The sequence below is a fragment of the Camelus bactrianus genome, chromosome 16, assembly GCF_048773025.1.
Source record: "Camelus bactrianus isolate YW-2024 breed Bactrian camel chromosome 16, ASM4877302v1, whole genome shotgun sequence".
In the NCBI taxonomy this organism is placed as follows: domain Eukaryota; kingdom Metazoa; phylum Chordata; class Mammalia; order Artiodactyla; family Camelidae; genus Camelus; species Camelus bactrianus.
Genome location: NC_133554.1, coordinates 54,729,459 through 54,751,870, shown reverse-complemented (window position 1 = coordinate 54,751,870; position 22,412 = coordinate 54,729,459). Strand labels below are relative to the sequence as shown.

General features: G+C 53.9%; 1 protein-coding gene across 5 annotated transcripts; it reads right to left on the bottom strand.

Annotated features, from left to right (window-relative positions):
* Positions 1 to 297: 297 nt before the first annotated feature.
* On the bottom strand, positions 298 to 12,396 carry SLC16A5 (solute carrier family 16 member 5). Of its 5 annotated transcripts, XM_010950787.3 has the most exons (6): positions 11,547 to 12,156; positions 10,967 to 11,145; positions 7,914 to 8,178; positions 5,364 to 5,507; positions 2,384 to 3,211; positions 298 to 1,165 (listed from the first exon to the last, which is right to left on the bottom strand). In XM_010950787.3, the coding sequence occupies exons 3-6, from the start codon at positions 8,110 to 8,112 to the stop codon at positions 918 to 920; spliced, it is 1,419 nt and encodes a 472-aa protein (XP_010949089.1). In that variant the 5' UTR covers positions 8,113 to 8,178; positions 10,967 to 11,145; positions 11,547 to 12,156; the 3' UTR covers positions 298 to 917. The 5 variants fall into 5 exon arrangements, with proteins under 5 accessions (XP_010949089.1, XP_074199758.1, XP_045369552.1 ...); XM_074343657.1 differs by lacking the exons at positions 7,914 to 8,178; positions 11,547 to 12,156 and adding an exon at positions 12,230 to 12,393; XM_045513596.2 differs by lacking the exon at positions 7,914 to 8,178.
* Positions 12,397 to 22,412: the final 10,016 nt, after the last annotated feature.

The following is a 22,412-nucleotide window of genomic DNA, read 5'->3' as shown; positions in this document are numbered from 1 at the left end:
ACCTCAAGGTTGACACCTTGGACACAGTAGGGAGAAACGGATGCCAGGAGAGGGGAGTGGAAGGGCTTCTGTGGCAAAAGCAGCTCCATTTTCACAGAGGTCCTCGGGCCCTGCCCAGCAGTCTTCCATCCCCTGGTCAGATGTCTGGCATCCTCCCACCCCAGCACCAATCTTCCCAAGGAGGGAGGAGATGCTGGAGCAGGCCTGCTAAGTGTGCAGGGGCCCCTCAGACTTCACTGATTCTGGGACCCAAGCCAGGGGCTCCCCTCCAGTTCTCTGCACAGACACCAGGACGGGTACTCCACCCGACATTTAATCTGTCCCGGGCCTGCCTCCAGGCTAACCCCTCAGCCTGGCCCTCTACCACCACAGGCCACGACTCATTCTCTCACAAGGCCCTTCTTCCCCAGGTTCCAGTCAGCAGGAGGCTAGGCAAGGGAAGAAGCGGGTCAGGAGGGACTCAGAGGAGGGTTGAGCTCTTTGGAACTGTCTGGAGGGTGGGGAAGGACAAAGAGATAACATGGGGGGCACCCAGGCCAGACCTGAGGGTCCAGTGTGTTGACTGTAGCAGCAGCGGTAGCAGCCAGCCGAGCCAAGCCGGCCATGACAGACCCGAGATGGTCTGAGACCCACCTTCCAGGGCCCCAGGTACCATGGTACCCAAGGAAAAAAAGTCAGGAGGACCCGCTCCTGGATTCTGCTAGTTGGAAGGAACCCTGAGTCTTTTGAAGCCAGCCCCTAAGGTCCCAGCTCCCGGCTGAGTCCCAATGGGCAGAGCAGAGCCTCAGGTTCAGGCTTCCTGGGCAGCCCTTCACCCCGGCCCCTGGCGAAGCAGCCAGATCCCATTCCTGGACGGAGGCAGTCGTCACTGACTTCAGGGCTCAGATGCTGCTCACACTTGTGAGTGACCCCGGGGATCAGACACTGGTCACGTACATGATCTCCGTGTGCAGCCGCTTCTCGGAACTGTCTGTGTCTTCCACAGTGAGGGTCCCCTCTGGGGCAGCCTCCGTGACGGCTCCTTCTGCCTGCACCTGCCGGCTCTGCCTCTCCTTCTTCCTCAGGGCGCAGAAACTGCCACTCATGAAGAGGGCGGCTGAGACAAGGAAGAAGCTTGACATATAGAAAACGTAGCTGAAATTGTTGGTGGTGTCCAGGAGGAGTCCTGAGGGACAGAGAGAAAAGAGAAAATTAGGCCACTGCCCAGGCTACTGGGCCTCCCCTGACTCTCTGATCCCTGCTAACTTGCATGCTCAGCAAGAGCAGGGGTTTTATTTTTGTCTCTGCTGCATCCCCAGTACTAGGAACTGTGGCTGGCACCTAGTAGGCACTCAATAGGTATTTGTTGAATGAAAGGAAACACTAAACCAGCCCTGGTACTGGGCAGGAAGAGTCTTTGGGTCAGAGGGCATTAAAGGGCATGTTTCCTCTACCCTTGGTGGCAGGAAGCCAAGGACTCAAGGGGCAGTGGAGTCTGGGATATCTGCTCAGCCACGCCCTGGGCCCGTGATACCTCCTCCTGTATAGTTCTACCCCCTTGCTGGCTTGGAGAACTCCCTTGGAAACTGGGATTTCCAATGCCACACTCAGGAAGGTCTTAATGTAATAACTGTGTTGTCTGTCGACTGCCCTCCACCCCCACGGGCTTCACAAACCTTCCCCTTTACTCTGAATGTTACACACTCAGTGGCCCAACAAGTCCACTCGTGTGGGTCTCTGCTTCCATATCTGTTCATTTCCCTCTGGGCACAAATCACCATTATGATCACTAAGGTGCCTCTTTGCTTTAATCTCTTCAATCAAAAGGTAAGCCCTGAGGGGTGGGGACTAGTTCTCGATTCAGCCACACCCTCCCAGTGACTGGCACAGGTGTATGAATGGTTATGGCAGGTGTCCTTATCTGCATTTTGCAGATGACATGGCTCAGAGAAGGAAAATGACTTGCCCAGGTCCCACAGGCAGGAAGTGGGTGAACCAGGACGTTAATAACAGCAAACACATTCATAGCTTACCATGTGCCAGGCTCTCTACTGAGCTCTTTAATATGACTTGTGATCATCACAACAATCCTATGAGGTAGATTCCATTATCATCCCCACTTTACTGATAAGACAACACAGAGGTATGGAGAGGGAGACAAAGGTCTTGGGTAAGTCTGGTAGAAAAAGCCTTCTTTTTAACTGTTCGTACCCTGAGTGCCAGTTGGGGAAAAGGGTGAACTCAGTCCCCTGGGATGCTTGAGAAAATCCGATTCAAGTCTCTAACCCTGGAGATGCTGAATGGGGCCGAAATCTGTCCAGACTGCTCCTATTTGCACCGCCCCTCCCCACAAACCCTACCCACCCAGGCCACACCTGGCCGCCCTTTCTTCCCAGGGCCTCACCAGCCAGTGGAGGGGAGATGAGGATGGAGATGCTTTCCAGGATGGTGAAGAGGCCCAGGGCACTGGGGAACCGATCCATGGGGACAATGTCCATGAGGACCTGGAAGAGGAGGGCACCAATGCCACTCATGGACACGCTGTACACCAGGCAGTAGCCCACCAGCACCCGGAAGTCGGCCGACACTGTGCACACCAGGTTGGTGAGCCCGTTGAGCAGGGTTGCCAAGCTGAACAGGTACTTGCGGTGACTGGCAAAGTCCTGCCGGCCCGCCACCAGCCCAGCCATGGGCCGCAGAAAGATGTTGCTGAAGCCGATGATGGAGATGAGCAGGGCCGCCCTGTGCTCATCCACCCCATGCCGCGTGGCATAGGGCACCAGGAAGACATGCGGCAGTGGGAAACCCATGATCATCCACACGACTCCCAGCGTGTACACACGGTAGCCGGCGTTGTGAAGCAGGATGTCAAAGGCCAGGTGGCGCTGGATGGCCTGACCACAGGCTACCAGAAAGCCACGTGTGGGTCTCTTGGAAGGCGGAGGGAGGTCTTCTCTGATCTTGGGGGCCACACTGGTGGCCACGGGCCTCAGGATGGCCCCGGGCCTCAGGATGGCCCCGCAGACGCAGCCGTGGAGCAAAACCCCACCGAAGATGAGGAAGGTGCCCCTCCAGCCGAGGTCCTCCAGGAGGTAACGGGAGAGCAGTGGCCAGAGCATGATGCCCAGGGAGACGCCTGCTGAGGCCAGTGCATTGGCCAGCACCCGCCAGCGGGTGAAGTACAACCCCATCGCGGTGATGCTCGACTGAAAGCTGAAGCACATGCCCAGGCCTGTGGAAGGAGAGGCGAGACCAGCTCCAGGGTGCAGCCAGCACGGGGGTCCTGGGGTCATGTCCCAGGTCTGTCTTCCTTCCATTCTGGCCCAGACCCCAGGTCCCCAGGGATTTAAGATGGCATCAGCATGCTTCATCACCTCCCTAGAAGCATCTGTCCTCCTGAGGCTGCCAGGGGCACACCTGTTCCCTCGGCACAGCACTTGGGGATCCTCAAAAACCTAAATCAGGTTAAGTCTCTCCCCTGCCTAACACCTTCCAAAGATTTCCCATCACATCCAGGTAAAAAAGCCAAAGTATTTACTAAGCCCTGGAAGACTCTGCATAGTCTGGCCCCTGGCCACCTCCTGGGTGCCATCTCAGGCCACTCTCCCTGTCACTCACCACAATCAAGCCACATCAGTTTCTCTTCCTCTGGACACTAAGCTGCCTGCTACCTTGGCATTGCAGTCAGTTGCCGTTCCCTCTGCCTGGAATATGCTTCCTGCAGACTCTCCTTTCTCGACTCAACCCAGATGCCACCTCCACACCCACTCTGCACCTGCCCTGCACCCTGTCTGCTCAAAGGCACATCCCTCCAGCAATTCCCCTCTCCTGTAGTCCATTTTCTCCTCTTGACTAGATCATTCTCCTTCATTGTTATTTCTCCCATTAAAACAAAACAAAACTTTGTCTGGACCCCAGTCTCTTCTGGGTCCCAGCCCATTTCTCTGCTCCTCTTCCATCAAAATATCTTGGAAATACTGTTTATCTTCACTGTCTCCAGTTTCCCTCCTCCTGTTCCTTTTTGAACCTATTTCAATCAGACTCATCCTCACTGCTGTTCCTGAATTCCTCTTCTCCAGGCTGCCAACCTCCATGTTGTCAAAGCCAAAGACAGAGTCTGGTTCTCCTCGGTCTCATCCATCAGCAGCTTCACACAGTCCATCTCCCCCTCCTCCCAAGGAACCTTCCTCACTTCCTTTCTCAAACCCCACTCTCTTGGTTCTCCTCCTACTCTCTGTTCCTTCTTCCTGCCCAGGCCACTAAGCACTGGAGCGTCCTGGGCCTCAGGCCTCAGTCCTCTTCAGCCATTCTCCCTCGTTCCCTCAGTGACAGGACAGTACCTCATGTCATCTCAAGACTCGAATACCAGGCATCTCATGATTCTCCATCAGCCCGCTCCAGCTCAGGGCCTGTTCTCTGAACCCGACTGGATACGTCCAACCCCGAGCTTCCCATCCCCCTGCATGCCTGCTTCCCTCCTAGTTTCCCCATCGTAGTTAGCGGCTACCCCATTCTTCCAGTGACTCAGGGCAAAAAACCTCGATGTCACCCTTTTCAGCTCTAGGAAACTTGGGTGGTCCTGGTCTCTTCTCTGCTCCTCATGTGCGATCCCGAACCCAACCACATCTCATCCATCATACCACCCTAGATTAAGGAACAACCACCTCCCGCCTGGGTGATGACCACACCCCGACCTGTCCTCCAGCTCCTAGCCCAGACCCCCAGGTGTCTTCTCAACACGGCAGCCAGAGCAGTGCTTCACAAACGGCGGCAGCTGGATAACGCCACTCACCCCTCTGCCTGAACCCCTCAAATGGCTTCCCATCCCACTGCACAACCTTTTAGGAACTAAACCCCTATCCAGCCTCCCCCTGACCCTTCGGACCCGTTCATGCCCCTCCATCCTATCGGCCGCCTCGCTGCTCCTTGCGCACTTCCGCGCCTTTGCCTTTGCTGTTCCCACTGCCTGAATGCTCTTCCCCAGAGAGTCTGCTGGCAAACTCCCTCACCTCCATTAGCCTTCTGCCCAAATGTCACCTTCTCGGCAGGGCCTTCCCTGACCTCCCTGTTGAAAGTAGCAACCTCCCCCAACCCTGCTTTACCCGCTGCACTGGCTGTCCTGGTCATGCTACCTCCTGTTTAATCTCTGCCCACTCCCGCCCAGAGCCAGGACACTATCACATCAGCTGCCCGGTCTTCTCAGCCCCTTGTCATGATCAGAGATAATCCTTTTTTATATGCTCATTGTTCCTCGGCCTCATGTGACTGTAAGCAGCCCCTGGAGATTAGGATCTCTGCGTGCTGCCCTGTGCGCTTGTGCCTGGCCCTTTTCAGTCTTGCACCCAGGACTGACCCAGTAGTTCTTGAAATGGAATGATAGTCACCTGTGATGAATCCTGCCGTGAGGTAGAGCTGGCTAAGGGTGCGACAGAAGGAGCTGGCCACCATGCCTAGGCTGGCCAGCGCGCCCCCCAGCATCATCGTCGCTCTGCAGCCAAAGCGTCCCACCAGGATGCTGCACAGGGGTCCTGTGGGGAGGAGGAGCCAGCAGGTGGCAGTGGAAAGAGAGGGGTCCGAGGGAGGGGAAAGAGGGTTTGGGAGGGGGTTCCAGTAGGAACTAGCAGGTGGCTTAAAGGGCACAAATATTTAATTTGACCCTGACAAAGCTCCTCAGAGGTGCAGACTGAGGCCCTTCACTGCACTGACCTGAGGCCTCCTCCATCTGGATGAAGCATGATTGGCTTGTGACCTATTTGGGTGGGCGAGGGTCCCACGGCAGCTAAATCACAGTGAGCACCTCCAGGCCCTGCTCCCCGCTCCCCCTCCTCAAGAAGACTGGCCACAGCACTCCCTCTCCATTGCTCTGGCCTCTTGGGGTGCTCTGGAGAAAAGCAGGTGGGGTACATTCTCCCCTCCCCCATACCCTCCAGCCACCACCGAAGATTTGTACTCAGATGTCCTGCCCCTGGTGGAGAGGGGTCTGTTCTCCTCCACGGTCCCCATCCCCAAACCTAAGCTGCTTTCTCATCAGTCCAGACCCAGAGTAGAAGCCAGCCAGTCCCATCCAGCTGCCACACCACACCTCACAGGGCCCCCCTTGCCTAGAGCCCTGCCCCCAAGTACACATAATGAAGTTTCTCCAGAGTCACCCTCCCAGAGTGGAGCCAAAGGGACAGGGAAAATGTATGTGTGCACAAGGCATGAGTCTGCATGATTGGGTGGAAAGAGGATGTGTAGGTGTGAGCCAGTAAGAGTATGGGAGTAACAGAGGAAGCGAGGGGCCCATCCTTAGAGTTAATCAGGGAGAGGCAGCTGTAGAGGGAGAGGCAAGGCGTTGAAGTGGACCTGACCGCTGACCCCGCCTTCATACTTTGGCCTGACTTTGGAAAGGTGACATTGCGGAAAGCCCTGAGTCACTGAGTTGGGGACAGGGCACTGGGACGCAGGGTGCTACCTGCGCAGGGGCGCTGCTTCTGCCCTGAGATCACCCTACAACCTTGGCAAGGCCTTGCACTTTGTGCTTGGCTTGCTTTCCCCATCGCTAAAATGTGAGGGGGTGAGGGGTACTTAGGATCAAGGATATTTTCAAGTTTAAAATTTCTGCAATACTCTGAATGAGCATGGGCTAAAGGTATGTGTGTACATGAGACAGACAGACAGACCGGAGTCCCAGGCCGACTGAGATGCTGGCATGTCTGCTAGGTATGAGTCTAAAGCTGGCTGGGGAGTGGGGTCCACACTAGGTGCCTGGCTCCTAGCCCCTGGACCAGACCCCTCTCTGGCTGCAGGGAAGGAGCCCTCTGGGATTGCCATTTTTGCCCAAACTTGCAGGCAAAAAAACAAAACAAAACGGTTATGTGGTCTGGGCCAGGCCTAGTCTTGCATGTTGCCCTGAGCCTGGGCCCCAACCTGCAGGGGTCGTTCAGGGGTCGTTCCAGCGAGGGTGGCTTCTATCCCAGTCTGACTTCCCTAGCAATTTGAGGGAAGGACCTGGAATAATAAGCCAGCTGCTGGTGCCAGGTGGAGGGTGGGGCAGGAGGTAGCAGGGTTATGGCTCAGCTGAGACAAGCAAACACTATGCGTGGGGCGAGCCCTGCGGGCTATGAGATCTGGCTCCAGTTGACCAGGATCCCCCTTGAGGTCACTGCCTGCTGGGTCTCCCTGGAGAGCTCCCAGGAGTGGAGGGCAGACCCCTGAGCCCAAGGTTGTTATGGAGAACACTCTGGGCAGCCCCTGCCCCTCCCTTTTCCCAGGCTCAGGGTGAGGTGGTCACATTCCTGGAGAGTCAATCAGGAAATGAGGGAGGCCGCCTTCCATCCATCTCCCCACCCCGGCAACACCTCCTCTGATTCCTGATGAGAGACGGGATTCTTGCCCTGCCCTTATCTTGCACCCAGTGTCTTCCTTGAGCCCCCCATTCCTGTCCTGAAACCCTGGAGATGAGGGTGTCCCAAACACTAATTCAGAGCTGCTTACAGTGCCCTAGCTCTCAGACCCTGCCAGGATCTGCAACCCCATGTGGGAGGTGAGCAGGATGGGATGCTGAGTGTTACCCTCATATTGCAGAGGAAAACACTCAGGTGCAGAGAGATCACCCAGCTGGACCCCAAGCCACTCCTCCTCCAGTCTGTGCTGAGTGCTTGGCACTACCACCGTCGGGATCCATCCTCCCGCGGTACTCAAGAGGACCAGCTTTACATCTCAGGGGCCTCCCCACCCTGGGCCCCTCCCCAGTTCATCCCAGCCCAGCCCAGCGGGATTCCAGGCAGGGGGACTGGCCCTGCTGAAATCAGATGAAATCTTAGGAATTCACTGGACAAGGAGGAACCAGTGGCCTCAGAGAGAGAGACCCAGGAGGCCAGGGAGGTTGTGGCTTCCTCTCCCACCCCAGGCTCCTTCTCACCCCTCCCAGGGTCACTCCCCAGGTTGCTCACCCCCTGCATGGAGCATGGCTGTCTGGATGGAGGGGAACCAGGAGGTCTCGCTGTTGCTGGCCTGGAACTCATGCTGCAGTTCGGTGAAGAAGATGCCGATGCACGTGGGGAAGCCCAGGGTGAGGCCCTGGGCCACCAGGCAGGCCAGTAGCACCACCCAGGACCAGCAGCCCTCCGCACGCTCCAGGGCCTGCGGCATCCTTGGCTACAAATGCTGCTGCCACAGCCTCACCGCCACCGCCACTGCCACTGCTGCCTGGGCCACCTGAGGAAGGGACGGAATGGAGCTGCCAGCGCTCCCCTGGCCCACCTGCCACCTTCCCTGGGCGGCTGAAACCGTCCCTTCCTCTTGCCCCAGCACCAGGTATCACAGAGGGGCACCGCCCCCTGGGAGGTGGCCACATGCCCATGCATTGGCCTTGGCATCTCCTTTCACCTACTTTCCAGATCAAGTCTGGCAGGAGGGACAGGAGGGGCAGGCAGGTGAGTGGAATTCTTTCCAGTTGTTACATCACTTAGTGGTCAGCAGATGGGACTTCCTAGCCACCCCCCAACCACCACCGCACACAGCAAGAACTCAATAATTGCTTGTAGAATGGAGGAGACCTCTAGAGCCAGCATAGTCCCAATGCCCCTAGAAGCACACTCATACATTTTCAAATATTCATAACTAGGCTTCCTGCTCACAAAGATGGGCTTTCGCAATGTTACATTTAACAGCCAGCTTCACTGTCAGTGCTGTCGTGAAGGCCACGGTGAGTGAGCTGGTGCTGGTGCAGCCAAGGAGGGTACACAGAACACTAAACCAGGGCAGCACACCAGCAGCTTTCAAGGAGAAGGCACAGGTTTCATCCAAAGGCCCCCTGACATCACCCTACAGTGCTCCTTTCCCAAGGGGCTCACGGCCAAGAGGCAGGTTCCACAATCAGGCTGAATAATGATCTACCACCTGCAAGGGCTTCTCACACACATACAAACCACACACACACACACACACATAGTCACACATGAATGTATAGCAAGATACACACTCACACAGACAAGTGCAGACACATACACAGATGTGTTCTTGCAGACACACCCAGAACCACCCAGGCACATGTGCAGACACACACAGTCATACTTTGACACGTATGGACATACAGACACACACTTACACACTCAGACAAGCCCAGAGACATACAAACAAATGCACACAGACACATGCTACACAGACATACGGACACATACAAACACACAGGGTCACACACTGTGTAGACACACACACATTCTCATATTTTTGGCTCAGTCCTAACTCAGTTCCTCAACACCACCCAGGCCACACTCCCATCACAGAAGCTGCCTTAACCAGGCCTCGAAGCCCCAACCCCTTCCCAGATGCAGAGCCCTTCTCCAGTCCCCTCCGTCCTGTCCTGGCTCTCCCCAACTCGCTAGACCTCCAGGGCCCCAGACCTCACCCACACTGCAGGCTGCGGGCTGCTTTTGGTAGGCTGAAGGGCAGCCTGGGCCTTTGTGAAGCCAAAGGATCCCAGGAGCTCCAGTTCCCACAGCCTCCCTCCTTTTAGCCCCAGGTCCTGAAGATCCTTGGAAACTCAGGAAACTATCAGAAATATGAAACCCCTCTTCCTGCCAAGCCCAGCATCCCACACCTTCCCCCTAGGCCCAGAAGCTTTAACGAGGCACCTAAACTGGATCCACCCTAACTGCCTCCTTCACAGGCTCCAATGCCTTCTCTAGGCACAAGGCCTCCTCCCTCCCCAGAGGACCCCCTTCCCTCCCCTGAGCCCTGCCATGGTGAGTGGGCCATGCATCCTAGCCTCAGATTGTGTGTGCCTGCGCGCGTGTGTGTGAGACCTTGAGTCCTGTGTGTGGGCTGGGAGCACCTCCTGCCCTCAGGGCTCCTGCACGTGACACTGGCCCTAGAGAGCCCCCAGCCCAGATCCTCCTGGCCCAGCCCCAAGCTTGGGGCAAACCTCAGATATGGGCTCCTCCAGCAAACTGGCTCTCTCTCGCCCCTTCCAGGATTTCTGTTCCCTCAGCAAGTGGAAAGGCCACCGGTGCCACCTGATCCTCTCTGTGAATGTCTCCCCCTCCTGCTCTGTGGCTCCCCCCTCCCCCCACCCCTCAGTCTTCCTGGACCGGCCACTTTCCCCTCTTCCTCCCAGAAGGGCCGCCAGACTTCCTCCACTGCCCTCACTTCCTCTTGCTTGTCCCCTCTTGGCGCCCCACCCCTGGCACTCCCCAGCCCCAGAACCCTGCCAGTTTCTCTTCAGAACAGCAGGCTGTCACTGATCAGAGGTGGCAGAGAGGGGAGATAGGAGAGGAGACACATGGGGAGACCCCAGGCCCTGTCCCCAGCTCTCATCCCCTCCTTCACCCTTGTCCTGCCCCTCTTTGGAGAAGATTTAGTGCCCTACTCCTCTGAGCCTCTCCCTTCGTGAATTCTGCCCAGAATTCTGACCTTCGTTCCGCACCTACCTTCCCTCTGAACCTTTCAGTGGAGCTGACTCTTCATGGCTTGTCCTCCCTTCAGGCCACCAGGGACAATCAGAGCCCAGGAAACCCTAAGCACCTTTGTTCTCTTTGCCCCGGCCTCCCTCTGGGAGCTGCCCTGCAGACTTCGGCCTTCCACCAGGAGGCTGTCCCCTCCCATACACCCCCAACTCCCAGGTCACACACACAGCTTTTAGGTCCTGTTGATCCTCTGCCCAACCCCCAACCCCCCCAGCAAGCTGGTTCCTCCTTAGGAACTTGGCTGCTGAGATTCCAAAATCCTTAGCCAGAAAGAAGTCCGGTTGGTCTTTCAAGTTTCAGCCCCAGCAGCACTTCCAGAAAGCTACCCTGACGCCCACCTCAGGCTGGGCTAGGCCCCTTCCTGTATTTCTCTCCTTAATAGTAGTTTTCACACTACTTTGGAATGGATCCTTTCTGTGTTTATCACTGTCACCCCTGCTCCTCCTCCTCCCCTTCGAGACCACGAGAAGGGACCTGTTCACCGCCCCCCCCACCCCCCACCTCCAGTGGAGCACAAAGGTAATATTAACATTACCCACCTCTGCTCCCTGGGGGGTAGGCAAGCCCAGGACAAAGGGTGACCTGGCTTCCTGGCAGGCAGGTCCATTCCAGAAGACTCAAGCAGTGCAGAGAAGAGATGGGGGCTCTGGTTCCACCTTGGCCCCAGCAGAGAAGCGGTCTTCCCTTTGTACCGGGAACCATGAGTCACGATCGCTGCCTAGTGCATGGTTGGGGCAAGGAGGGAAATACGGCTGGAGACTTTTCACTCTGGCAAGGGACCTCTTGCCCAGACTGAGGCCACCTTCATGCCCAGGTGGCCTGAAGCTGGGTTTGTGGGCTGGGAAAAAGTTCAGACGACATCTCTTGTCCTTCTCCCGTCACACACAGACCCCGGTCTGTTTCTAGGGCTTCCCCTCTGATGACAGAGGCCTAGCTAAGCCCTCAGGATCAGTTCCTGGTCCCTCTGAGCTTGCAGATGCAGGCAAAAGGGTGAGCGGAAGTTCTCCTGCAGGGGTTTGAGGTTAGGGGGCTGGTGTGCAGAGTGGAGGGACAGCCTCCTCTCCCTCTGCTCCCTTTCCATGGTCCCAGTGAGAGGGAAGGAGGAACCAGCAGCCTCACCAGCAGTGAAAGAATGGAGAACCCCCTTCTCTCCCCAGGCTACACATCAGGAAAGATCCCGGGCCTGAAGCCCAGGACACAGGACAGGCAGCCGTAGGGTTCCCGCCAGGCAGAAGAGCAGCAAGAGCCAGCTTGAACTTGGGGCTGACAAGCCCTTCAACCCTCCACCTGGCAGGGGCCCTGGAAGGAAGGAGGCGTTCCAGAGGTGAGCCAGCTGGGGCAAGTCACCCTCCTTCCTCTCTGCCTCCAAACGTGTCCCAACAGTCCTGGAGGGGCCAGCTGACCACAGCCTGGAAGGCGGATGGGATAGGCAACAGGAACTTAATGACCTCTGTCACCCTGGCTCAGTCCCTGCCTTCCAGATCCAGTTTCCACCCGGTTTCCTACCCTCCCCAAGATGGATCTCCTCTGGGTGAGGCTTCTGGGACGTCCAGGCAGTGCCCCCGTGGAGATTTCAGGCCAGGCTTTGGGTAGTGCCTGTCCCCTCACCCCTCAGGCCACGGGGGTCCCCAGCCATCCCAGGCTGGGGAGGCCCAGGACCGGGACAGGAGGCTTTCTCTCCTCCAACAGTCGGGAAGGGGCCCCGGAGGCCCACGGCGGGGCGGGTCTGCGACAGCGCCGACAGGAAGCCCGGCGGGGGAGGACGCCTCGGGGAGTGTAGGGGGCCCAGGAAGGCCGCTCACCGGCTCGCTCGGCCAGGCGGCGGAGGGGCGGCTCCACTCCCGCGGAGCGCGGCTTCCAGCGGCCTGCCCCGCCTGCGCTGGAGGCGGCGGGACGCCGGGGCCGCGGCGAGGACCCGCAGAGACCGGTCGCAGGGCGCCAGTGGGCGGGACCACCTCCGCGCCGCCCGGGAGCCGGGCAAGGAGGCGTCGAGGCGAGGCGGGAGGGCGTGGCCAGGGCCCGCACCCCTTCACTTAACCTCTCGCGCTCCTCCGGCTTCCGACGCCGGCTAGGCGAGTGTATTTGCACGTGGTTAGCATGCAATTTGCATAGCCCACCTGCTCCCCTTCCAGCTTCTCGATTTTCGCCGCCCTGGGTTCTAGGACCCCAAGAGTGGAATGGGGACAGCGTGTGATTAAAAGACTCCACCTCCCAGCGGAATGGGATGGGAGGCCAGGGTGGAGATCCCTTCTTTGGGGTTTTAGCTGCCCAGGGGTCCTTCCAATGAAAACCTAGAGCTTTGAGGGCCACACCCAGGGGAGCCCAGCTGTGGGAGAGCGGAGAAGAGGGTGGACCCCTCAGCCCTGGGATCAGGTCAAAGAATGTCCACCACCTCTGCCATGTGCCCCTTGGAACCGCAGGCTTCTCCCCACACCTGGCCAGCCCTTAATATTCATTGTTTAAAATATATTCAACTACTACAATGTTACAATAATCAAGACAGTGTGGTACTGGCGTTAAGTGTAGACACGTACATCAGTGAAATCGAATTGGGAATAAACCCTTACATTTATGGTCAATTGATTTTCCAGAAGGGTGCTGAGACAATCAGGGTGGGAAGAACAGTCCTCTCAGTAAATAGAGCTGGAACAACTGGGCATCTGCATGTAAAAGAATGAGGTTGGACTTCTACCTCATATCATTTAGAAAAGAAAAAGGATCACAGATGTAAATTAAAAACAGAAACTATAAAGCTCTTAGAAGAAAATATAGGAGTAAATATTTATGATCTTGGATTAGGCAATAGATTCTTAGACAACAGATCAAAAGCACAGGTGACAAAGGAAAAAACACATAAACTGGATGTCATCAAAATTAAAAACTTTCATGCGCCAAAAGACACCATTAGGAAAGTGAAAAGATAACCCTCAAAATGGGAAAAATATATATGCAAATCGTAAATCTGATAAAGGACTTGTGTTGAGCATATATGAAGAACTCCCACAATTCAACAGTAAAAAGACAAATAACCCCATTAAAAATGGGCAAAGGATCTGAATAAATATTTCTCCAAAGAAGGTATGCAAATACACAATAAGCACATGAAAAGATTCTCAACATCCTTCTGCATTGGGGAAATACAAATCAAACCCACAATGAGATACCACTTCCCAGCCACTAGGATGGCTTAGCTTCTGGGTGAATTATGTAGGAGATAACTGTGTCAAGCTGTAAGGCAAGTCTTAGACATAAAACATCACTGTGCCTGTGGTTCATTTTCTTGCAGACAGTCCCAGTGCTAGGGTTGGCTCTTACTTGGCATATTCTGCTTAGCCTGAGGTTCCCTGGATACAAACATTGGGAGGAGGGGGTTAAGGTTTATCCCATGGTCCTAAAGGGATGGTCCCAGGCCTTGAGAGGTTTTATGGGGGAAACAGAGGGGATCATACTCCAGGGTCTGCACCATTAAGGCAGTCCTTATCTCAGCCTGGTGCAATACTGTGAGCGGCAATACCTGCCCTAAGCGCTCAGAACGGGCTGGATGCAATCCTCCACCCCATCCCTAGCTGCTCTAGCAGGACCCAGGGACTCAATACCAGGCACTTCCTGGAGGCTTTTACCAGCTCTGAAAAAATCAAATAGGGAGGATTTCCAGGACCCTACTGTCCTCTGGGGGGCCCCACCCTAATCTTCAACCTCTACTTCATCAAGATGAAATTGATAGAGCTGTGGGGACACCATTCTGGACTCTGGGTACATCTCCAGAATGAGGCTCTCATCAAGCTGGGGCATGATCTCAGTGGATGTCACAGGCAGCCCCCATAGCCTTCCCCAGCTTTCCTCTGTGACTTGTCCCTAAGTATAGGTCTGAGCGCACAGCCTAGTCACCGGGCACAGTTTTGCTAAGGCCTATGACAGCTGTCAATGAGGGGTGGGTGACCAGGGACTCAGAGTTGAAAGGGTTGTCATCCTACAGTTCGGCAAACTGAAGCATCTGCTCAAAGAGAGAGGGAGGCACCTGCTCAGAATCATACATCTTTAGGAACTAATAGTACGTAATTAGTAGTTACTGGCATAGCTGCTCTAAATCACTAACAATTAACAACCACCACCCCATTCTATTGCTGGTCTGCCAAACCCCTGAGATCTTTACATGTGCATGGTTGTTCCCTTTCCCTGGAGCACTCTGTCCTGGTCCTTTTTTTTTTCAACCTGGTTGGTCCCTAGTTGGCCTTCAGGAGTCACTTAGAAGTTCCTTCCTCCAGGAAGTCCTCCCAGACCTCCCAGTGGAGGCATTAATCCTGCTGAGTGTTGTGCATCTCCCTCACTAAGTTCCCTGAGGCTTAGTTTTCTTGCCCTGTTGATCAAAGCACCCCCTCCTCTCGTTGATCACACTTCCTACTTAGTGTGTAGCACAGGATAATAATAACCAGAATCACAAGGATCAACATGTATGGAGTGAGGTTTTATGTGTTGTCCAGATACTGCCTTATTGGTTGAATGAAGGAATGGAGTATTGACCATCTGGGTCACTCCCCTGTTCCTGGATCTCAGCCTTTAAAAATACTTTAATTACCTGAAAACTCCAGGATGGACTCCTGGTTCCTCTGTCCCTCTCCCCAGGTCTTGGCCTCTGGCTGTGACCCTGTGGTGTCCCTGGCATGGCCAGAGTGCCCTCTGCTGGGACAATGGGGACACAGTCTGTCCGGGCTCTTCTGGACACTGCTGGCTTGGGCCCCTGGGTGCCTTCCTGTTTGGGGACCCCTTTCCTTCTCCACCGGCTCTATCCTTTCTCCATGTCACCCACCTCTGCCTGTTTGCTCTACTCTGACAGGGCGTGTGGCAGATTGTCAGCTGGCCTTAGAGGCCTAGGCCATACCACCCAGCTGGCTCTTTCCCCAAAGACCCCCTGAACTCAGGTCTGAGGTGCAGTCTCCCCCACGGATAGCCATAGATGTGAGCCTAATGTTGGGGTACCTACTACCCTGGCTCCTCCTCCACTCCAGCCCCCACCTCCTGGTGGGGCAGAGATGTCCTGATGGCTCCCACTCAGAGGCAGCAGATTGCCTAATGCTGGGGCCAGCCTGGGGAGCAGGACAAAGAAACCACAGGATGACCTCACTCATACCTGCTGATTTGGGATTATTCTTGTGCTGAGCCCCGTCCTGATTTTGGGTGTGTGGGAAGGGGTGATGGTCCTAAATCAGGCAGGAGGGCATTGCTAGAACTATAGCCTGGGCACAGCCCTTGCTCCTAAGACCTCCATTGCTTTGGGCATCCCCTAGCCCCTGCCCCAAGTTGCGCCTTCCTTCTCCTGCTTTCTGCTTCTTGCCTTTCTTACCCAGACTCTTTCCTCTATGCCACCCCTCTGTCTGGAGCTCCAAGCCCTTCTCCTTGAAATTTTCTCATTGTCATCCCAACTCAGCCTGTCCCCACATACCCGCACCATCTTCCTCTCAGACCAGGCTGCACCTCTGTCCTCTAATTCCATCTGATCTGGGGCCTCCCTCCTTCCCCTTTGCCTTCATCTTCATATCCAGCTGATCATCAGTTTCACTGACTCTTCCTTTGCAGTCTTGCTTTTATGTCTTATCTCTTCCTGATGCTGGGGCCACTTTGGGCCCACACGGCCCAGACACTGATGCAGAACATCATTCTCTCCAGTGTTTCCTCCCATGTCTCTGGCCACTTTTGTTTTTTGCACTTGACCTTTGAATGACAGAGTTCGACAGGCTCTGACCTTCACCCTCTCCTTTTCTCACTCCACGCCAGTCCCTCCAACTACCGCTTTTGCACTGATCACTCCACATTTTCTATGTCCAGCCCAGATATCCAACTTGGCACCTTCATCTGTGTGCTTCAACAGCCCTGAAACCCAACATCATCTGGAACTTGCCATTGACACTGGCCTCCACTGCCCCCGGTGTGGCCACAAGAGCCCTCAGAGCCTGGCTGTTGCCGCCCTTCCAGCCCCAAATCTCTCTTTATCACTTACTGCCCTCCTGCCACTCTGGGCTTCTCTGCTTGTCATGCTCCCGCAGCTGCGAGAGCTTTGCCCCTGCTGTTCCCCTGCTCGGAGCACTATCCTGACCCTCTTTGCCTGGCTAACCCCTGTCATCTCAGATTGAAGGGCAAACATCACTTCCTTTGGGAAGCCTTCCCTGATCTCCCTGGTGAGGCTGGTTTGCTCAGTAATTTCTCCTCCTAGCACATCTACTTTTCCTCTTGGCCCTGTCCACCATGGTGTGTTTATACTGATTTAAACCAGGAGTTAGCACACTTTTTCAGGGCCAAATGGCAAATATTTTAGGTTTTGCAAGCCAGAGAGTCTCTGTCGAAATGATTCAACTCTGCCATCATGGGCAAATGCAGTCACGGACAATATGAATACAAATGAGCCTGGCTGTGTTCCAATAAAGCTTTATTTATGGCCACTGAAATTTGAATGTCGTATAATTTCTCATGTGCCACCAAATATTATTCTTTTGATTTTTTTCACATTAAAAATGTAACAGTCTTAAAAAAAAGTAACACTTTTATTACCTTATGAGCTATACAGAAACAGGCAACAGGTCATAGTGTACTGACTCCTGATTTAAACATTTCTGTGATTAATCTCGCTCTTGCCATTTCTAGATCACAAGCTCCATGAGGGCAGGGACTGAGCTTGTCTTAGCTCACCACTCTGTCCCCATGTCTGACCTATGGGAAGAAAACTCTTTCCTCTTTTCCTACCACCCTTCACCCCAGCTCAATGGATATTTGTTGAACGAATGAAAAAGGTTAACTCACTAAATCCTCTCCAAGGTGGGTGCTATTGTTATTTTTGCCTTTTTTCAGATGATGAATCTAAAGCACAGAGAGGTTAAGTAACTCATCCAGGGTCGCACAGTTGTAAGCGGCAGAGTCAGGCAGGACATTTGGCTTTGGAGTTGATGTGCTTAACCACCACATCATGTTTGGTGGGGACCATCGCGGTGCAAGCTCAGTATGATGTGGCAAACAACCTGTCTCCACGCCCGCACCAGCCCCCATCCCCCTTCCAGCCTGCACACACTCCATGTCGCAGGTCAACTTCTCTTCTTTAGGGATGCCTGGTGTGGGATGGCTCCTTGGTCTCTTCCCCTGAAGAGCCTTTGTCTCAGCAGGTGGCCAGATACACTCACCACCATGGCTGAAGTTAGGGTCTGTCCCCTCAACCAGGGTTCCCCAGGGCAGAAACTGGGTCTCTCTTGCACACCCTCTGGGGATCCCTGTACCTGGACCACAGGAGCCACTCAGGACACATTTGTGGAACACTGGAGCAAACCGGGCAGAAATCTAACCATTGGTGTCATCTGCAATTGCATATGATACACAAAAAGCACCAGGGCACATATCCTCCATGCAGGGAGAATCTATAAATAAGGAAAACAGCTTCCAGAAACACTTGGTAGGGAGCCAGAAGCCTTTTAATGGGTGCCCTTGAGCTTCTGGCACTTTGACTGTGGTTTGGGCAAGGCTGAGCAGCGAGTTGAATGTGATTTAACTTTTCACTTGAAGCATCGGTGCAAACATGCATCACTAACAACGGGGCGTTATTGGCACTGTGGGGCATGGACGTTCTGAGCTCGCAGGACAGTTGGCATCCTTAACACCTGCCCCTGGCCCAGCTACTAAATTCCAGACATGGGACACCCCATCTAGGGTGAGGTGAGTGAAACACTAACCTAGGGCTCAAAATTGACAAGGACACCAGCAAAACTCAGAAATTAAGATAAATAATTTAATAATATGTTTAGAAAGTCAGATCAACAAACTATAGCCAATGGAGTGGTCACCTGGTTTCATGAAAAGAAGTGTGGCTGGAGTCAGGGCTGGGCTTCGTGCGAGGGGCGTGAAGTAGCACAAACGCTGGGTCAGATCTGGTCTTTAATTACAATATATTTTTTTGCAATGTTGATATTCTGTCCATAATGGACATTAGTTTTGATTTTGTAAAACGCTGCATTAAAATATTATTAATCTCGGAGGGGAGGGAATAGTTCAGTGGTAGAGTGCGTGCTTAGCATGCATGAGGTCCAGGGTTCAGTCCCTAGTCCCTCCACTGAAGTAAACAAACAGACAAACAAAAAAACCTAATTACCTCCCCCCAAAATAAAAAAATTTTTAAAATATTATTAATCTTGATTTCTGAATTTTTGGCACCTCCCCTTGAATTCTGTGCCCTTGGTGAGAGTCTCACTTCCTTCACCCTAGTCCTGGCTCTACCAGAAATGCGCCATTTCCTAACCACCTGGTTTGGGAAGCACTGGGAGTCATATAATTTTCAGCAAGTATGAGTGGTTCCCCTAACCGTGCCATTTTATAGATCAGGAAACAGAGGCCAAGAGAGGTCTTCCTCTCCTCTTACTTACCTGCTGGAGCGTCCTCAGCCTCAAAGAATCTTCAGGCTAGAAGAGAGGTCCAGACAGCAACAGAAGAGGAAGAGGCAGGTCCTTGGCACCCACCTGGATGCAGTGGGCATGTGAACCTAGCTTCAGGAGGGAACAAAGGGATGGCAAAGGGAGAATGAAATAGGTGAGCAGCCAGGCCTTGGCTAAGAAAGGATGTGAGTGGCCTCCTGCCCTCCACCCTCAGGAGGGATTCCTCCAGTCCTTGGGTCCATGTGTGTTAAGCACCTGCAATGTGGTAGGCATATGCTAAGCAATGGAGACACAAGTGAAATACCTAGGCTGCTGCTAGTCTGATGGAGAATTCACACATGAAACAAGGTGGGTGCCAGGAGGGACACAGGCAGAAGGTGTTCTCTTGAGGAGAGAGGAGGGAATCCCACCTGGCTTTGGGAGAGGAGGGTTCAAGAGTGGCTTCCTGGGATACAGCGCATCTTAGCTGAGTTTTAAGGGCTGAGCAGGAGAAAGTAATAAGTAATGAGGAGTAAGGAAGGGGTGAGGGTGGAAATGTGGTCCCAGCAAAGGCCAGGAGGTGAGTTGCTTTGAGGGTGTAGAATGGGGTGGGTGCGGGTGGTGAAGGACATGAGAACTACTGGAGACTGATGTTTGTGGCAAGGAGCTGGAATGGGTTGGGGTGGGGATGAGTGTGGGATCCAGCCACCAGGGAAGACTGGAGATGGTCCACCTCTCCGTAGCTGGTGAGATCTGGTCAAGGTTGCCACTAGGTGCCTTCTTCACAGGAAAACTACAGAGCTGAGTATGTGCTCTCTTGGGTGAGATGCTCCTGACAGCCACTGGAACCCACTGCGTGCCAGGCACTCCCAATGCCAGAGACTCCCACAAACATCCTCTCCTTTCCACCTCCAGCCTGAGCACACCCTCTTTTGGCGGGGGGAAGGGTGGAGGCTCCTTCCCAAGGCTCCTGCCATCTGATCCTGCTTCTGGCTCTCCCCTCACCTGTGGGAAGATGAGACGGATGGAAACGGTTGCTTCCGCCAGCATCTTTCGGCTCCTGCTTTGACCCTCCTGAGTTTGGGTCAAATTTGCAGTAACATCCAGGAAACACCACCTGTGGCTTTGGCTGGGTTGCCATTTGCCCCCCACGTCTAGAGGGAATCAGGGAAAGAGTCAAAGACAAAACAGAGCTATAGGAAACATTTGCAGGATGTAATATGCAGCCAGTGAACAAGTCATTTTTGCATTGTGAAAGTAACTTTGGCAAATGCAATGATATTGGTGAAAATGCTCAGTATCTTCTAGCTATCTACATCTTCAGCTGACCCATAGCTCTGTCTGTATAAGAGACGAAGATTGCAAGGAAATTCTCAGGAGAGGTTATCTCTGGGTGGAGGTGGTAGGATTATGGTAGGAATATATTTTTGTTTCTATATTGTGTAAATTTTCTATAATGAATGTATTATAGGAGAGGTGGTGTAGCCTAGTGATTGAAAAAGCAGACAGTCTGGGTTTGAATCCTGGCTCCCCAGTTTACGCACTTTCATGATCTTGGGCAAAGCACTTAACCTCTAGTCCTCAGTTTCTGCCTGCACACAATGGGGAGAATTGATACCTATAATAGGGTTGTTATGAGAAGTAAAGGAGCTCACATTTGCCATGAACGTTTCATTTGCCATGAACAGTGACTGGCACATAGTAGGCACTATGTGTTTGTGAAATAAAAGCAGAAGTACTTTTATAGAAAATACAGATTCATTTAAAATGTATCCAAGTAATATAGGAATACAATCTTCTTGTAAGGAATAACAGCAATTTTTTTTAGTGAAATAATCCTAAAGCCTGTTTGAATTCACATTAAAAAAAAAAAAAAAGCAAGCATTCGTTGAGTGCAAAAGCAGGAGCAGGAAGGCGTGAGAAGTGTGCGGGTTGCATTCCAGGGGCAAGTCCCCTCCCTGCTCTCTCCATCTGGGAAGGGGAGGCTTCACTGATGTGGATTATCCAAGGGCACCGGCTGATCCTGCACCCCCAAGGCTCCCTCTATGATATTTCCCCCCAGGAGGCACATGCTGAGCCAAGAACCCTGACATTTTGGTTGGCGGACCAGCCTCATTGCTATACAGGCCAGCTTGCCATTTGGCTTTTTGAAATACTAGGAAGTATTTGAAGGGGAGGGTAAGGGCTCAGTGCGAGAGCGCATGCTTAGCACGCATGAGGTCCTGGGGTCTAACCCCTCCATTGAAAAAGAAAAGGTGTTTGAGGACTCCCAGGACCACCACTGGGGATCCCTAGGGGCCTACAAACTTCAAATGAGGAACTGTTTAAGCCAATAACATGCCTCTGATGTTCAGATATGGATTTCACACCGTGTGCCTGAGGGTGTCACAGTTCCAGTATCATACGCCACCCAAAAACAAAGTGCCCTTCAGAGCTGAGAGTAGCTGGCGAGGGTAGACTCCCTCACTGTCAGCTCCCCGATGGGGAAGGACTCATGTCTATGAAGCTGGCCCCTGCTGTCTCCTTGGGTCTTGAATCTACCTTCTCAGCATCTCTTGACCTTGGCCCATAGATTCGGAAGCCTCCAGCCCCCTTGGCCAGGAAGAATAATCAGGGGGTAGGGAGGCAAGATTTAGGCATTTTGGGGTACAGGCTTTCTCCTAGATATTGGGGAAAGGTTTAGATTTCATTCCTATCCCTTAACACCAGTAGCAGCTCGTGAGGAATGAAAGTGATTGGACTGGTGCTGAGCGAAGCTTCTAGGCAGGAAGGTTAACAGTAGTCGCAGCTCAGGCTCAGAGGAGCCGAAGGGCACCCTGCGCCGACCAGACTGTCAGAGTACCCCCTTACACCTGCCGTGCATCCGGCTCCGCCAGGCTCCACAGTGACGGCCCCCTAAGGAGAAACTGGGGTCACTAATGTCTCCGAGAACAGGCCAGGCGGGGATGGAATTCAGGCACACCCTGGTTCTGGACTCTGTTGCCCTAGGGATTTCTCCCCTGTGACTTGGATCATTTCCTCTTCAGAGTGAATCATTAACCATACCGAGGGCCCCCGCATGAGAAGCCACAGAAACGAGTGGCTGGTTGAGGCTGGAAATGCCCAGGCTGCTACCCCAGAGGGGCCAAATCCCCAGTCACGGTCCTGCCAGGGTCGCAGGGCAGGGTCCCAGACAGGGTCCAGCCTCTCCCGCCACTTCCACAATCCTGCTGGGCAGGTCAGGTGGCAGAGTCTGGATGTGAATGGGGAAAACAGCTTTCAGGAACACTAGGGAGGGTGTGGAGTGGCTCTCCACCAGGTCAGCCCCAATTCCATACCTGCTCCAGGCTGTCAAACACCAGCTGTGTGAGAAATTGCTGGGCAGCTGCCCCAGCCCCACCTGGACTTACGCCCTCAGCCTTTTTGGGGGAAGGGGACTCTGAGATAATCCTAGATTCCTTGGCTTAATTTCCCAGCCCCCAATTAAGCCAGTAACTCAGACAGAACACCTCTACCCCACGGAGTCAGGTGTCACCTTGCAGTCTGGCCACCTGCAGGGGAGGAGCCTGAGAGAAGCCACCTGGTCCAAATCCTGCCCATTCTCGGGCAACAGGGTCTTTGG